The sequence below is a fragment of the Strix uralensis genome, chromosome 1, assembly GCF_047716275.1.
Source record: "Strix uralensis isolate ZFMK-TIS-50842 chromosome 1, bStrUra1, whole genome shotgun sequence".
Taxonomy (NCBI): domain Eukaryota; kingdom Metazoa; phylum Chordata; class Aves; order Strigiformes; family Strigidae; genus Strix; species Strix uralensis.
In genome coordinates this window covers 107,395,012-107,413,309 of record NC_133972.1, presented here as the reverse complement: position 1 = coordinate 107,413,309, position 18,298 = coordinate 107,395,012, and the positions used below count along the sequence as shown (strand labels likewise).

The 18,298-nt window shown below is 36.6% G+C and overlaps 1 protein-coding gene across 1 annotated transcript in view; it reads left to right on the top strand.

Moving 5' to 3' along the window:
- Positions 1–18,298, top strand: part of LOC141946479 (dynein axonemal heavy chain 5-like) — a 166,861-nt gene that overhangs the window by 45,710 nt on the left and 102,853 nt on the right. Inside the window, exons 32-41 of the mRNA XM_074876324.1 lie at positions 2,203–2,314; positions 2,644–2,772; positions 4,125–4,324; positions 4,425–4,578; positions 6,932–7,198; positions 7,398–7,526; positions 7,920–8,135; positions 9,745–9,891; positions 11,459–11,631; positions 14,116–14,294. Of these exons, the coding sequence (XP_074732425.1) occupies positions 2,203–2,314; positions 2,644–2,772; positions 4,125–4,324; positions 4,425–4,578; positions 6,932–7,198; positions 7,398–7,526; positions 7,920–8,135; positions 9,745–9,891; positions 11,459–11,631; positions 14,116–14,294 (1,706 nt within the window). The remainder of the gene's footprint in view (positions 1–2,202; positions 2,315–2,643; positions 2,773–4,124; positions 4,325–4,424; positions 4,579–6,931; positions 7,199–7,397; positions 7,527–7,919; positions 8,136–9,744; positions 9,892–11,458; positions 11,632–14,115; positions 14,295–18,298) is intronic.

Below are 18,298 nucleotides of genomic sequence, written 5' to 3'. Positions count from 1 at the left end.
AGACAGACTTTACTTAAATTTTGGTATTATTCAAGAGATTGAGATCAAATCTGCGTTTTTAATCTCATCTCAAATCTTTGAATAGCACAGGAGAAGTTACTTGTGCTCAGGTTTTTTAGTCATACGGTATTTCGACTGTGTCACCATTTTAGCAGGGTCCATTTCACACTGAAGGACACACTGAAGGAGCGGGATGGAGATTTTCTTCTTTTTCTGGAAAAACTGAGCTGACTGTCTTCTAGTCATCAATTTGAAAAAAAACCCCATGTTTATTTTAATAATAATAGTAAAAACTAATGTATGTGAAATATATATACTTTGCATTTAGACAATATATATGAGTCTTGATCTCATTTCAGTAGAATTCTGGAATCTGCATCATCATTTTTTATATAGTTAATTATATTTTACAGGTTGGTAGGACTCTCTTCATGCTTCCTTCTGGAACTCTGAAGGAAGCCATTGTGTGGCAACAGTTTTGAAAGTTATGTTTCTCTTTTTACTTCACACGTAACTTTTTTTTTTCCTCTCAAGTGTAGAGCTATATTTGATGGTCACCTTACACCAATAGGCAGTAAATATTTTTTTGTAATAGATATCTAACCCAGTACTATCCTTCCTTTGGCAGGCTTGCTAGCATTATTGCATCAAGATATTCTCTTTAAAGCTGGAGAAATTTAAATAGTGTACAGGAGAGTATCCACAAAAATAACTAAGATGGTGTGCTGTGTTTTGAAAGGAGCAGGAATACTGGAAATGCAATTAGAGTTTTAGTGTAATTGTAAAGATATGCATAGTTTTTTACTGTAATGTTCTTTTTTGCTACCCCTTTTAAAAATAGTAATATAATAGAAAACCTAGAATCGTGAAAAGAAGAATCACAAAAATAACTGTAGGTGAAAATAAATAAATTTATAAGGAAATTAAAAGGATAAATATTTAGAGAAAATGCATGTGGTAGGGAGCATTATAGAAGTCTATAATAGCAACTAGAGAGAAATTTCCCTTTATGTTTTACTGTAATATAGTGTAAAGAGGATGTCCATTAAATTTAAGAAGGAAATTTAAACCTAATCAATGGAGTAGTTTTCTAACATAGTGTGTAACTCATGGAACTTGCTGTTAGAAGATATTACTGAGACCAAGACAAAGAAAAAAGGTATCTGTCTTAAAAAAAAATCACTTTTCATTACCAAGCTAAGAGATCCTGTTTCCAATTGCAAGCCTAAGACAAAGTTTGTAAGAACGTTACTTGTGCCTCAGCATAGCAGTAGCTAGAAACTGCTTCTTAAAGCCTTATTGATACATGGCAGAGTATAATTTTCCATTCTGCAATGCTTTTCTCTAGCACATTTAATACTATCTATTGCTGGATTCAAGATGAAAGACTACAGTGGTTATTTTAGTGCTATGACAGTATGCATATGTTCATCTACCTCTTACCAGCAAGCAGTGAAGAATTCACACATGCTCCAGCATTGTGTGACAGATCTGTCTGACTTTGAGCTGTGAAAAATGGAGAATTTCTTTGAAGGAATTTTTCAGTACGGATTGGTTTTATGTGGCTTTTTGCTTCTGCCATTGAGCTGTACAACTACTGTCAGTCTTTGGTCCATAGCTTTGGCAGATGAAAATTGGCATGACTTGTTAGAAGCAAGTGGAGCTGTGACAATTCACAGTACAAGAGGTTCTTCATTTAAAATTTTTTTTTATCTTGAAATTGTGCATAAAAGAAGATTTTTCTTTAAATATCTTTCATAGAAACTAGGCATAAAACAGGAGTTGTTTGGTTGAAACAGAAGTATTTTTCTGTTTGAAAGCAGGTCAGTTTTTGTTTAGGATATACTTTATTTTGCTTGAAAAAGTATATGTTGTTTAATCCTTTACAAAATTGGGTGCATTTTCAAATTTTTAATAAAAAAATGACACTGCAAAAGTTTAAGTTCAGACATGGATTTGCACATGAAACCTCCTTTAATTTAAACTGTAACAGAAACCAAACCATTCTAGTGTGATTTTTACTGTCTTTAGCAGTGTTTCATGCCTTCAGTCAGCTGTATATTATGTTACCGGCTTGCAACTGGATTTTTATTTACAGTCTACCGGTGCACTGGTTGAAAAATGAGAATATATTGTACCATTAAATGGTGGGTTGTGATTATTAAGAATAAAATATTTCTTCTTTTTTCTGCTTTTTTAAAGAATCCGCAAGCTACCAAAAGCATTGAAGGAATGGCAAGCTTTTCAAGACCTAAAAAAAAAAATTGATGACTTCACAGAGAGCTGCCCTTTGCTTGAAATGATGTCAAACAAAGTATGTTCAACATAATAATTTGGAGATAAGATTCACTTGAAAACCTCTATTGAAGACTATGTTGTATGATTATAAGATGCTTTCCATAATTATTTTTTATAGATAAAAGCAGCTATATTTATGGCCAAAATCTAGTTACGCTTAGTTACAGAAAACTAAAACAAAAGACTTCATAACGTGATTAGAAGAACTATTAGTGCTTTCAATGGAATGGAAATCAAGGCTCTTCTATTTGTTTAACAGATGCAGTGCAAAACTATGTGATCATTCTAGTCCTAAAAATAATACAATTAAAAAAAATCTTCCCTAATTCCTATGAACTTTTCTAGGCAATGATGTCACGACACTGGGAAAGAATTGCACAAGTAACTGGACATCACTTTGATGTTGACTCTGAAAATTTCTCTTTGAAAAACATAATGGATGCCTCTTTGTTAAAATATAAAGAAGATATTGAGGTACATGTACTTTTCTGTTTGTTTCTAATGAATAACTTGTGATCTGGGGCTCTGTGCTTTTGAAATCCTGTTTCTAGTCAGCTTTGTAACATTAAAAAATTTGGCTTTAGTAGGAGAATTCTTTTGAAGAATGGAGTTTGGTAGCTGGTATTAGCAGTGATGGTTAGTTTACTTCCTTTGTATTCTGGAAAAGGATTAAATGGATAGATGGTATTACACTAATCCTTCCGTAGAAGGAATTCTGTTGTCTTAAGAGTAGTGTGATTCTGTCATGCTTCTGGTTTAGTGCCTGCCTACTTATAATTTTTTTCTTCCTTCTAAATGTCTTACCAGAGGGAAAAAAATAGTTGATGTAAGTCTGATCCTGTTAAGTGTTCAAAATCCTTGGAACATAGTAGAAGTGGAGGATTAAAGGAGAACAAGGTTCTTTTATATTTCAGAAGTGACTCTTTACAAGAGCACAGAGAGATGAGAAGGCTTATGTAATGTGCACAAGCTACAAAGCTATTGCTGTCTCCATTTTAGGGACAGTAGTTATCTAGCAAGTACATTAGCTTTATGCTCATTACCTTTTGCAAGAACAAAGTATAGCTAAAAACACAGAAGGAAAACCCCAACAGTTTCTAACTTCAGTTCTGTTGTTACTTAGCTAAATCTGTGGTCTCTCTAGAGTAGTGACCTGATTTGTCTTGTTCCACAAAGAAACACTTCTAAGACAAACATGAAATCAAACCTCTGCTGTACTCAATTTCCAGACAAGAATTTAATCCATGTGAAAGGTTCAGAGTTACAGCTTACACTCAAGGAAAGACTTTAAATCTATGATAGAATCCAATATACTCCTGAACCTGAATTCGGGGTCCAATCTGAGTAGCGGCTCCTTTTCTCTCTGATGCAGTAACCAATTTTATGACAGTTCTGTCCTCACTGTCTTCAAGAAGTAGCAGGCAGTCATGTTGTCCATGTATGCTCTATTCTTGGACTGTTTATTGGTTTGATTGGTAATGCGTATTTTCCTTAAACCCCTCAGTAGGTATATTTGACTTCAAATTTTAATACATACAGAGAGGCAAATTTTGCCTGCAGATTCACCAAGTCAGTGAATTTTCAAAAGTTTAAGGTGCTAGTAGTAGTGAAGACAGAGTATAGCCCATAAAATATTCCTGTTACAAGTAATAGTATAATATAATCTAGTTTGTAATATAATAATTTTTAAGGTGTTTCAATGTATATTTTCATTAGTTAGAATTTGCGCTGAAGTCTGGATCTAGCCAATGAATTTTAATTGTCTTTATAAGTGTGCATTATATTAGCCTTGGAAGAATGTAATTTACTAGTTTAGCTTTACACAGGATATCTGCATCAGTGCTGTTAAAGAAAAGGACATTGAAGCAAAATTGAAACATGTCATCAGTGAATGGAGTACTCATGCTTTCAGTTTTGGCCAATTCAAAACTCGAGGAGAGCTCCTTCTGAAAGGATCAGATATACTGGAGAAAGTAGCCTTGGTGGAAGACAGCCTCATGATATTGGGGTCGCTCATGAGCAACAGGTACAAAACTTAATAAATGCACATATTGTGTAAATCTAATCAAACCCAAAAGTAACAATGATCATTAGGTTCTTTTCCCCTTTAACTCATGTTCCTACAGGTATAATGCACCATTTAAGTCCACTATACAACAGTGGGTTCAGAAGTTGACCAATACTGCAGAGATAATTGAAAACTGGATTACTGTGCAAAACCTCTGGATTTACCTTGAAGCTGTGTTTGTTGGTGGAGATATTGCAAAACAACTACCTCAGGTATGTTGATTTATGATAACAGTATGTTAAGGACAATGTGTTGTACCAAGAGATTAACCACATCACAGAGTTTACTCGCCAATGCATATAATGCATATTTGTGGGCTGGGCATAGGCAGTTTAGAAGCAGCTTTGCCAATCTGGGATCTGTCCGGTTGAATTGCTTAGAACTTGGTCAAGCCAACAGGAACAGGATTGTTTGTAATTCAGGCTCAAATGTTCCTGTCAGTTTGCAATATTAGTGAATCAGGGCTCAGGACTATTTAATGGTACAAAACTGACTTATCACTTTTGCCATACATGCAAACATCCCTTTCCTCCTGTGTGCACATGTTTATAGGCTCTAAGTTATGTGATAATAGAATGACAGATTTTCTGTATGAATTCTGTACTCGCTGTGTAATATCATATAATATTGTCCCACAGAGAGATGCTGCAAGCCTTGGGCAGTTGCATGCGTGCTAATCTGTGTGAACTATTGCAACCTCTTCAAAAGGCAATTATGACCTTCCATGATAGCAGCTGCAAAAGAGTTAAGGAATGATCAGACTTCTTTCAGGAGAGAAATGCCAGAATAAGTCATCCTCTCTGTTATGTCTCCTGCTGAGAGGCTTTCCTATAGTTCTAACACACCACAGTTTAGTAGCACTAGATCAACCAGTGCTGTAACTTAACAAAACCATGATTACTGGGAAATTATTAAACATGAATTTATTTCAGGCCACATCTTTTATAATTAAAGGCCTACAATTTCCAAAACTAACACTAATCTTTGTAAGTTAAGGAAAGCTTTCTTAACTGTTATCTAAGATAACAATACTTTTTGGTTTAGTTTGTGAGATATGTTCATATTGCTAATGCTTATCAGAAAATCAATACCCAGTTTTTGCAGATGAACAAACGCTGCAGCACAGCTGAGGCATTTGATAGCTGCTAAAGCTACTTTTTTACAAGTATGAACCAGTATTCTGGTAAAAAGCAAATGTGGTAACTATCTTTAAAGAAGGAGGAGAAGGAACAGCTTGGTGGAGGAGTAATGATATATGAGTGGGCTTAATTGCAATTCCTGGATGAATACTGCAACAAATAACTGTCTGTAAGCATCTGGAAGTTAATAAGGAGATGAGTAACAGTCAGTGTGCATTTGTTAGGAGCAAAACCTGTCAAACAAATCTAATTTATTTTTAGAGTGGGCAACAAGCTTTGTGGATAGAGGAAACCCAGTAGCTGCTATGTATCTTGATAGGCTTTTGGCATCGTCTCTCATAGTACTATCAGAAAATGAGTTTTAGATTGCTGGTGTGTAAAATGCAGGCAGAAAAGTGGAATGCATAAACAGCAATAACCAATAACTAGAATATTGTACCTGGTTTTGGCCAAAAAAACACACAGACAAATTTGAGAGTGTGTAGAAGAGGGTGATAAGAATGAGGAACTATCCAGGAAGGATGATGCACAAGGAAACATTCAACAAACTAGGCTTGTTTGGCTTGAAGGAGAGGAAAAACTGAAGAGAAGACGTGGTCAGTTTAAAAAAAATAAGGATTGCTCTCAACAGGAAGAAAACAATGTGTTCTCTGTATCTATGAATATGATGAGAAGTAATTGGTGTACACACAAGAAAGATTAAGCTTGTATATTAAAACAGTCACCAGAGCAAAGATTGCCTGGAGAGGCTTCTGAATCTCAAGCATTGAGCATCGTGTGTATGATCCTGTCTTGTGACAGGCAAATGGCTTTGGATGGTCTACTGAGATATCTTCTAGCTCTCGGATAATTTATGATCTCGTTAACATTTCATTTGTTGTAGGTGAAGAAAGAGTTTTAAAAGTCAGTATACCCAGTATAGAAAAATATTTACTCTCCAGCTCCCAGTATTTGAGAATTCACCTCTAATACCTTACCTTCACCTACAATACAAGTGCAGCAGCTTCAGACTATTCATACCAGTTTTATTTGTCAAATATTACTACTAACAGCTTACTCCTCATAACGTGTGTGGAGCAGACATTGCATGACATTGTGTATTGCTGTTAGGAAGACTGTCATTTCTGAGAAGGCTGCTGTTTGAGTTTTCTGGTGTGTGTTGGAACACTTTTATATGGACAATTTTCATGTCCAACATGAAGTAGACATTTCTACAGCTGTCCTATTGGACTCTTGTAATTTGAACTCTGGTCACTATAAGCAGTGATCATCATAAGCATGCCTATAAATATTCATACATGAGTCCTGCAAAGAAGACTTGAACAGCAAGGGAAATATTAAACTGTTACCTTGTCTCATGGAATTCTTTAATTTTTAGAATTTTACAAGCATGAGGAAGAGCTAATGTGTTTTTCATGTACCCCAGGAAGCCAGAAGATTTCAGAACATTGATAAATCATGGCAGAGAATTATGCAGAGAGCCCATGAAACATCAAACATCGTGCAGTGCTGTGTTGGAGATGAGACTTTGACACAGTTGTTACCACATTTGCTGGAACAACTGGAAATCTGCCAGAAATCACTGACTGGGTATTTGGAAAAAAAACGGTTAATTTTTCCAAGATTTTTTTTTGTATCTGACCCTGCTCTTCTGGAAATTCTTGGTCAAGCATCTGATTCCCACACTATTCAGGTACAAGTAATAAGGCAATAATGTTCTTACGGTCAATATTAGCAAGTGAGGTCCATGGGGGATTTCCTTAATTAGTTGAGAGAATTTCTTTCACTTATGGAAAGATATATAGAATCTTGTAATACAGGATTTAAAGGCAAAGTAAGAATGCCATATCAGATCACTTCATGGAGCTTTTTTTTTTCTGATTCTTTTGTAGGCACATTTATTAAGTTTGTTTGACAATGTTAACAGAGTGGGATTTCATGAAAAAAACTACGACCAGATTTTATTGTTTGAGTCTCAAGAAGGAGAACAGGTCAATATTACTGAACCAGTTTTAGCTCAGGTAATGGAAGTATATATTGCAGGTTTTGATGACTTGATTTAAAGTAGATTTATGTTTTAGAGACCGACAGAATCATATCATGCCATTATTTGACTAGCTGAATTAAAACCTTCCAATGTGAACAGCAAGAGCAACAGACAGAAAGTACAGGACATTTGTGTCATTCTGTAACAATTACTTTACCTGTTTTTTCAGCAGTACTGATGTGAAGTGTCAAATCCATCACATATCTCTAGAAGGGCAGTGGAGCAGAAGGAGGAGAGGAATCTTTTAGAGAATAACAAAGAGGGAAATGGGAGTGTGAAGAACTGGGAAACAAGCCTCATGGGGCTTTTTCTCCTTGTGAATTATTCATAAACTAATTCTTTAAAAGTACTTTCTTGTTTATTTCAGGGCAATGTGGAATTCTGGTTAGGTCAGCTGCTGAATGGGATTAGGAAAACAATCCACACCATCATTAGACAGGCATCAGTGGCCATTAACGATTCAGGATTTAAGCTGTATGACTTTCAGGCAATGTTTCCTGCACAAATAGGACTTCTGGGAATTCAAATGATCTGGACCAGAGATGCAGAGAATGCACTGAACAGTACCAAAACAGACAAAAAGGTAGTATTTAATGAATCTTTGGGGATTAATTAAAAGCATTGTTTGGAACAGTGCGTATTGTGAAAAGTTCAAAGTATCATGCAGGAAAAAGCACAAAATACTAGTTAAGGAACCAGAATAACAAATAAACTAACAGGAAAACAGAATGATACAAAATGTGTTAAGAGGTCACACTTCCTCATCATACTCCAGCATGTGCTTTAGAATTGTTCCTAATCCTGTGGTTTTCTCCATTGTTCTGTCAGCGCAGCCATCTCAGGAAGGGACAATTTCTCAGTTTGGGAATATTAGGTATACTATCCTATTACCTCCCCAAAATCAAATTTGGAAAGAAATAAGAGGTCCCAAAATTTGGGGAAATAACTGTGCTTCATGGGCATTGGTCTGCTGTAACGGAGTGTATTAGATTCTTCAGCTGATGAGCTCTTTTTTTAGGGAAAGAACATAAGCCATTTGAGCAGTTGCTGTTTTAATCTCAAACACACAGAGAAAATACTGTTAACACTAAGGTGTTATTACTAACACTGAATCTATGAAGGAGAAAGGAGAGAATGTGAACTATAGAGTTGCAAATTACCATTAATCAAGAATATACAGTGAGATTGGACTAAGAACTAATAACACCATCCTACCATAAAAGTAAATGCAGGGGAATGGTACCATGCTGTACTTCGATCTGAATGAAAACAGAGACTCTAGACTATGGAGAAGATCACTTAGCACTACATTTTCTACATTGTACAAAGTTTAAAAAGGGCATAGACCTGCTTTTAGTCCACCCCGGTTCATATACTAACTAGATGCAAAGACTCTTTTGCATTAACTAGAAAACAACTTTCATTTTTTGGGGATGAACTGTGTGTTTGGGAGCGGGGAGGTTGTTCAGTTCTCCGTTAGCTTTGTAGTGTTTTTAGGACTTTCTTCTCATCAAACTGTGAGTTTTAAGCTTTGCATATATTTACAGAAAGCTAGTATGATTGTTCTCTCATGCATTTGGAACAGGAGCTGCCCTTTCTGAAACCTCAGCGCTTTATAATTTGTTGTGTACCATCACTGACAGAGGCTGATGCTGTTTACATAAGTCGGTATTGTATAGTCAGTATTGCATTTTGTGGAATTTTGTAACAGAATCTGGTGCCACAAAAGAAACTATTATTTTAGCATTGGCATCTAAAATTACACTACATCTTCCCCCTCCTCTGGTTACAGGATGTGATAGGTCTCCAGGTTCCTGTTCCCTCTAAAGAGTAAATACTACTTGTGCTGATATTCAATACCCAAAACCAGAGACTGATGGTTCTGAAAATATGCAGAGTTGCAATCAGATGAAGATGTAATGTATAGTAGAAGGAGCAACAGTCTTGGAATAAAAGCTGATGATATGAGCTGTTCACCTAGATATAACCTTATTGTATTCTGTTGGGCTAAGAATGCGTGCATGGAGTGCAGACTGCAAATCCAAATTTAGGATTCCAAACCTAATAAATACAAAGCAGATCACCAATGTCATGGGCCCGTATGTTTGCAGGTGTTTTTTATTTTTTATTCTAAATATTGGAAGAAAAAATGATATTTGTATTAATATGGCTGTTCTTGCTATGTGGAAAAGGTAATGCACAGAACAAATCAGAAGTTTTTGGAACTTTTAAATGATTTGATTGACATGACAACACACAATCTGACAAGAATGGAGCGCACAAAATATGAAACTTTAATAACCATTCATGTGCACCAGAAGGACATCTTTGATGATTTGGTAAGTTTTTGAAAACCTTTAAGGGACTTTCTGTAATGAAAAAAGTATAAACAAATCTTACAATCTATTCTCTTTCAGTAGCTCTGACATTAGTGCTGTGATAGAGCATATCAGATTTAGTTTAATTTCATATAGATGTCATGCAGAGAAAGGGGTGAGTTATATATAGGTATGTTCATAGGTTCAGACTTCAGTTTTTAAAATGGTTGTTGACATCCATCATGCACCAATTCACTGTGAGCAAAAGAGTTTAACTTTTAAAGTTAAACTATTCTCTCAAATTGAAAATCTAATACATTATTTAATTGAAATGTAAATGGAAAAAAAGTCCCTTTAGAATTGCTATCAATCATGTGATTTCCAGCCTAGTCTATGTGTTGATTTAAGGTAACGGTTATTCAAAGGTTAAAGCAGTGAGGCTCCATATATTTGAAAAGGTTAGCAACAATAACCAGTTTTTTTATAATTGAGTTGCATCAGACTTTCTTTAGATAAGAATGCTGCATATGAAACTATAATTATAAAAATGAAAGTAAAATAATTTTCAAAAAGCTTGCATGATGCAAAGGTCAATAATTCAATACTGCATTGTTTAATTTATACATATATGTTAGAAAGATAAAAATTAAGTACACGTGTAAAGAAAAATAGAAAATCATAATGAAAAATACTGAAAGTTAGAAAGAAAACTGCCAGCTTCTAAGATAGGCATGGTTTTATCCTCTGCCTGTAATTTTAAACTTATTTTCATAATTATTTTCTTAATTTGACATTTCATTATCAATTAATTTAATGTCATAATAAAATTTAATCACAGAAGATTGGTTAAATTTAAAGGGTCTGTATGTGAAATAAAAAATCAGGGGCAAGTCCAAAACTGGGGAAAGGATTCTTAATTGGTACATGTAATATTATCCCTTTCTCTCAAAATGTTCTATTCCCTGCTAAACACGTCCCTTCGTGATTGAGAGAAAGTAGAGGGAAGAGACTGAGAATCCAGAACCTCCTTTTCACCTTAAACCATGTCTGCAAGGCCGATAACCAGGACTACATATTTCGTAAGAGGCCAGTGGTTTTGTGATCAAGTATCAAAAATAATGAATCAAGATCTATTAATCTGCTAATCTGCCACAAATCTAAATATGTGTGTGGCAAGTTCATACTGAAAAATACAGCCCAAATAAACACGTAGACATGCATACAACATATTCAAGCATTGTTCACAATTTAGAATTTCTGTGAGTAATGGCACTAGATACCATGCTGTGTAAACTGTGTTGTTAGTTAGTGTTTTATGAAGTTTTCCATCATTGTTCTTCAATATCTCTGTAAAACACAATTCATAATCTCTGTACACCATTCAGAGGAAAATCAAAGTGGTCAAAAGGATCAGAGCATGCCATAAACAGGTTTGAGAAGATAATTCTGGATGTCTTGACTCCTGACAAATTCTGCGCTCGTTCTTTCAGCTCTTGAATTTATGCATAGTGGACTTTTTTTCTGTACAGAATTTAAGATTAATTTGTTATGGTGTTTCTGTATTAATGATTTTTCTTTTCCATTATAGGTCCATATGAATATTAAATCTCCGTCTGATTTTGAATGGCAAAAACAGTCTCGATTTTATTTTCTTGAAGACTTGGATAAATGCATTATCCAAATCACTGATGTAGAGTTCACCTACTGCAATGAATACTTAGGGTGTACAGACAGGCTTGTTATAACTCCCTTAACTGACAGGTACTTATAAAAAGAACGCAGTGCATGGTACTGGAGCTAGGACTTAATTCCTTTGACTTAATTCCTTTAATTTATCATGAGTCAGAATTCTTTGGTTTCACTATAATGCTGCAATATCGCTGGTGAACAGCAGAGGCCAGTGCTTATATATTCAGCTAGTGAAAGCAGACATCCCTAGGGAGGGGTCTTGAATTCTGAGTGTTTGCTTGAGCTATATGTGCTGTGGTAGGCATTGAAAAACTTACTTGTGCTCACAATAAATATACCTGAACGCCATACACTTCACCAGCCTAAACAGAGTGGATCTAAAAAACAATATATTGCTTCTTTCAATAACCTAGTAGTTGCATGAGAATTTGGGATTACAGCAAGTGATTCATTTGAAGTCACCCTAGAGGAAAAAGCAGTAAATCAGGACATAGCACTGAATAACTAGTGTCAATATGATTTTAAGCAAGGCCTATGGAGAATTACAGGACTACAAACACGAAAAAGCTCTGAGGGCAAAACAAGGAGAACTTTTTATTGCTGGAGTTAGTTACACAGCACAGTACAAACTCCATTAGATACGTATTTTCCTAAAGTACTTGGTAGTGCTTCAGCTAGGCAAGAGGCAGATGTATTTGCTATGCCAGAGCTTGTTCAATCATTTGTTGTGTGAAGAATGACTCCAGGCCATTGAATTAATGTTGGAATTGTCTTTGCACTCGCTGTGCTGCTAGATTTTATTTACTAGTGAAATTTCAGACTTTTGCCGATTTCTGAACCGAAATTATGCCCAGTGAGCTATTTAAGAGCCAAACCCCTATGTTTGGATACTTGGCTTTTAATATGTAACACACATCTTTCAAATTCTGTTATGTACTCTGCTATTCCTATGCTAGATAGAGATCTGTTTGCAGCAGTTGATTAGTGGGTATGGCAGCACTACCATGCAGACAGTATTTTTGCCCACCAGGAGAGACAGTATCAAGAAAATTGTCATTCAAAATTTGTTCACAGAATTAAAATGGACCTAATCGGTTAGGAACTGGCCGAGGGTGACATTATCAAAGAGGTATCTGTCTTTGGGCAAACCTAGAAAAGCCAAACAGAGCTGCAGGGATTGGTGGCTATCCACTGTCATATATTGAGAGAGTGTTTGAAGCAGAGATGTTTTCTAGTGTTGGCATGAGAAACTTATGTATCTGAGCAGTGTTGCATAAGAAGAGATTTTATTCCCCTTATAGGCTTTTTCAATTTTAATATTGCTATATGGACTTGTATGAGCTTCTGACAATTTTCAGGTAATGATATCTTTGCTTTCCATTAATCAACTTGGAGTCAAGTGCTGTTTGGCTAATGATTTTGTGTTCAGAAAGATTCCCAAAGCACATGATAAATACACACTGGCTGTAGTACATTACATTAAGATAATGGGACTGAAATTGAGTGCTCCTAAACATCATGTCAGATACAGACCATGTCATGGCAGATATAAAAAATGAAATGTAAGTTCTGTTTAGGACTTGCAATATGTATACAGTTTGTCCTTACCTCATTTTCAGTAGCAGAATTGTTAGGAGTGTTAACTGAGTGCCTGTTAACTGATTACTGAGTAATAAGGTGATAAAGCATTATTACTGCTATTATATTAGAATGAGTACTGTATTATTTTATAGGAAGTAATACTAGCTGGTGTCATTTGGGTTTTTTCAGTGCCTGCTCTCTCTCTCCAGCTATATCGTAAAGCTAGTGAGTTTCACAGTGTTAAAATGGGCTTACTGGAACTTTGGAATGTTGTAGGTTAGAACAATAGTCTTTCTACACCCTTCAGTAGTCTCCACACCATCTGGGGAGGCTGAGATTTAAAACTGAGCATGTCAACCCAGGATGGAGGTTGAAGCAGAAGATGGTCCTAGGATTCATGGATCCCTCCTCTTCTTTCTGCATCGCCCATTACAATCTTCCCTGTTGTCCATTCTCCTCCTGGAACTCAAAGAGCAGCACTGCTCTGGTTTGGCATGCTGGTAGGGAAATGGCAAGAGCAAGAGCTGTTTCCAGTCTCTGTGCCTTCCTATGGGCCAGATCAGAGAGCTCATCTTGTGTGCTGTGGGGTGAGAGTAGGAGGATGGGAAAAAAGGCAGAAACCTAGTGTGTCTGGGTGCTGCAGAATGACTCCACAGAGGGAGGGCGTGTGAGTCGTGTGAGAAAATCACAATGCTACAGTATTTTAGTATTCAGCATTTAGAACTGGCCTGTGCATCTCCTGGACTGTTGCAGTCATTGCTGTGCTGGATGCATACTCTTCTGCAGGTGGAGCAAAGGTGGTACCACTTGGCTTCGCAGTGTGAAAAGGGGGTGGTGAGGACTTGCCACACAGAAGCACACCCATTTCTGCCCCCTTCCCCAGCTCTATATAATACAACTTCTGTGGTTACATGAATGGACTTCAAGTAATTATTAGTAGAAAAAGATTAATAGAACTCTCTGTTCTGTCTTTAGGTGTTACATCACTTTGGCACAGGCCTTGGGCATGAGTATGGGTGGTGCACCAGCAGGACCTGCAGGGACAGGGAAAACAGAAACAACTAAAGACATGGGCAAATGCCTGGGAAAGTATGTTGTTGTTTTCAATTGTTCAGACCAAATGGACTACAGAGGACTTGGCCGTATCTATAAAGGTAAGAAATAATCTGCTTTGTTCATTTTAGAGTCATAAATTTTTGTCTCTTCACTAATGAGCTAGCAATGATAAGGTATTTTCTTCTCTGTTTCCTCTTATTTCCAGACACTTATCAACTTCTCCTGTTATTTGATTACTTCTCCTTTTTTTTTTCCTATTTTCTGCCTGCATGCTTTCCAGTCTTTTTTTTTTTTTTTTTTTTTAAATATTCTTGGCAGGTGTTTCCTATGTATGTCTTCTTTTCCTTTTCCCTTTTAATCTTTCAGCTGATTTTCTTTATGCCTCTATCCCACCCATCGCAAGGGGGGGCGGGGGGTGGTATTTATCCTCCCTTGCCATTTTTGTATCAGGCAAGTCAAACAAATAGAAAGCTCAACGATGTTGTGCAAGGCAGGGTAACATGCAAAGTGGTGCAGTGTCTTACTTCAAACTCTAGAAATTTTTTGAAACAGGAAGATGAGACAGTGGTCAAACTCTGGTAACTTTTCATGACAAGCAGAGTTTTGAAGTCAGTTTTGCAAACAGTGACCAAGTGATCCAGTATCTCTGGACTACATTATGTCTGTTTTCTCATATATCACTGCTATGGGTTAGATGGACCAGAGACTACAGAATGCCACCATTTTCTGTGAGTGATGGGCTCTTAAATCTAACACAAGGTATCATAAACATAATTTTCACTGTTGTGATATCACCTGAAGGTTAAAATATAACCTGGAGATCATTTCTAGTTTTAATTAAGAAGCCAGCAAAGCTGGCCAGGATTTTAATAAGAGTAACTTTTGTCTTTGACTTCTTATTCAAGAGTTTGAGAGTTTCCAATTAAGCTTTTCTAATAGGAACAGAAAGCCTGAAAGCTATGCCAGGTTTGGATTAAGGTGATTTTGTATTAATTGTGAAAAGATTTTCATATTTCTCTCTTATCTCTTCTGTGGTCTTACTAGCTTTGTTTGTGGTTGAATTAGATCAAGACGACCAACAATACATACTGAGGAAGAACTGAGTTAAAAGCAGTACTTGTACTGACTTCACTAGACTCTTTCCTCCTAATCCTTTTGTTCTTTTACATGTATTTTTAGGCCTCTATCTTGTTAACTTTAATGGCCATATCAAAAAGAGGGAAATAGGAAGAATTAGAGCAGGGAAAGAAGGGAAAAAAATGATTTAACCAGTTTGGCAAGTTTTTCTAATCATGACTCAGAAGTTTTATAGCTGTTTGTGCATTCTGCAGAATGCCATGCTTCTCACTAATCAAACACATTAGTGCATTTATAAGAACATGAAAATAGTTATGAAAGAAACATTTCCATTCTTGCTTTCTTTGCCTCAGCCAGCCTCCATTCCCTATTCCTCTGAGCCATGAGCCATGACAGAAGAGATACACTGAGCTTTGAAAAGGCACCGGTGTCTGTTAGCTTCTCTCTCTCTCTGAGGCATGCTCATGTCTGTTGCCTTCCCTCCCACTGAGGATTTTCCTAATTGGAGCTGCAGTAAGGGGCCAGCAAGATAGCTGAAGAAAACAGTCAAGGAGACACTGCTACAAAAAGAGAGGATGAAGTGCCTCCTGCTAGAGCAGCCCCATTATTTCCATACCAGGAATCTGAGGTAGTGTAGTAAATACTAAAGCAGTGAATCATAGAGCTAGTCCTTAGCTCTTGTGAGAGTTTAATCCCAGTCCTGAACAGGTCCCATGAATAGCCACTCTTCTAGCTAAAATTCTGCTAGTGCCACAAGAATCGAAAGTTTGATCGTAGTCTTCATGTAAAGCATTAGTCAGTCTTTTAGCTCGTCTTTTAGCTTTAGCTTTGGTCTTTTTAGATGCGTGCAGGCGTTCACGCCTAGGAGAAGGCTGAAACTGGCTCATTGCTCCCATGAGCAGTGAGAGCAGAAGACAGGTTTCATAGTATCCCATTAAATCACACTGGAATGTGGGTTAAACTTTTGTAGAAGCTGATGACTTCTGTGCTGAATATACTGTGTTATTGTAGTCCTTACCTGAGGTAAAGGCCAGATATTCGCATATCAAGAGAGAAATTAGTTACCCAATGACCAGGAGCTATGGAAAGCTGCTCATTTATATAATACCAAACAAACTGAGGATCATTTCTAAGATAGAAACTGAACTAGCTGCATGTGAATACCTTCAGTCAAGGTCACAAGTTTCTCAAAGCACCTCTTGTAATGCCCAGATCTTTGGGCCAACTTTTAGTTGCATGTCTTTTATCATGCATGCAGACTTTTAGTGTCCCAAGTTTATTTTACTCATTGGTAAAAAACAGAAGAGGGCTGGGACCAGCTTGCTGTGTGACTAAATATGAATATGCTCATAACGCCAAGGTGCAGTCATCTACTGGTCTCTGCTGTACCTGCAGTCATCTGTCCGGAGGGGAGATGTCAGCCTTTGTTTCTCCTTGGAGTGGGTTTGTCTTTGATCTCACCAAGCTCTTGTCTTTTTCCTCTCTGCTTCTTCTGTGAGCATGTTTGTATCTCTTTATGTTACCATCTTTTTTTCCTGACTCCTTTGTATTACACTGTTTGTGACTTGTGTCAGTTCAGACATCTAGACTCTGTATCCTTGCTTTGTTTCTGCCTTCTTATCCTGAGTGCTTTGGTAACATCCTTTCTCATTTCAGATTGAGGCAATAGTGATAACTGCAGCTTGTCACTGCCTTTTTTAAGTAAAACTGAACACAATTTCTGTGTCTAAGAACATGAGCCAAGTTTTAGGGTTCAGCTTTCTTTGTCTGTTTTTTTTTCTATAAGCTGACCATTTTCCATGTAGTATTGTCATCATATGCAACAAAAGCTAAGTAATACTGTGTAATGTGTCCTTGTTATCTGGCTGCCTCATGTAATGGCATGCTGGTGTTCAATGTGAGTTAGAAAAGATGCTTATAGAGCTCAACAGATTGTTGGTCAGACGACCATGATGCCTGTGACTGATTACCTCAGTCAATTTGCTAGTGGGATGGTGGCTTACTTCTCAGAGAATTTGCCTGGGAATTAGATAATACATCCAGCTGAATAGAGCCTGAATAGGGTGATATTTTTTCAGCATTCATCAGACTGTTGTGTGTCTGGGAAGAAATGTAAAATTCTGTTCTTACGTAAGTCATTGATGTTTTTATTTGTGAAGGGCACCAGTTGCTTTGGACTTATTTTCACAACCTGGAAGAGCCTGACTTGGAATCACAATTTTTATGTTAAAATGTCTCAAGATATCTGGTATTCCTTGAAGAGTGGATATACTGAAGTTAGGGAAGGAAATAAGCTCTTTTTGGTTTAATAGTAGGAGCAAAGTGAGTTTAGAGAAAGATTCTTTAATGCCTATGAGATCTTTAATGGAAAAGAAGGATAGTTCTTCACAGGTGTAAAAGCATTTTCATGCAGACTGATAAGAAAGTTCTCGTGAAACACACTACATATTTTAGTGCACACATTTGAGAAATTATTCAGAATTCCCCATGTCTGTGATAGGCTTTGTACTCCATCACCAATGTTTCCTCTTCCAAACTTTTCACTTCATCTGGTGCTGTAGGTCAAGTTATCGGGTACTAGCAGATTTAGCAGTGAGAACAAAAAGGAAGTGTGGAGTTAGTGTTGTCATGTCTGCCACCATGTTTCCAGATTTTTTCTGTAAGGACAATATTTGATCTTCAGAATAAAGAAATAGGAAAATATAATATAATATAAATAAGATAACAATCTATTGTATACTATAAAATTATAATTTAAAATTCTCCTGGTTGGCTCAGAGCTGAGGTTCTGTCTCCCTGTTTCTCTGCCTTCCTGTCTCTTTTGTCTTCCTGTGCAACTCCAGCTATTCACAGGCAGATGGTCTAGTCAAGATGTCCAAGGCCTGGACTTTCATCTTTGATTGTTTTGGTTTTGAAATTTGAACCAAAAAGTAGATTCAGATATAACTGGTCATCTGAATTGGACCAGAGGTAACCCATGAAAGCACCAGGGAAGGAAGTGAGAAGGGGAATTTTGAAGTTTTCT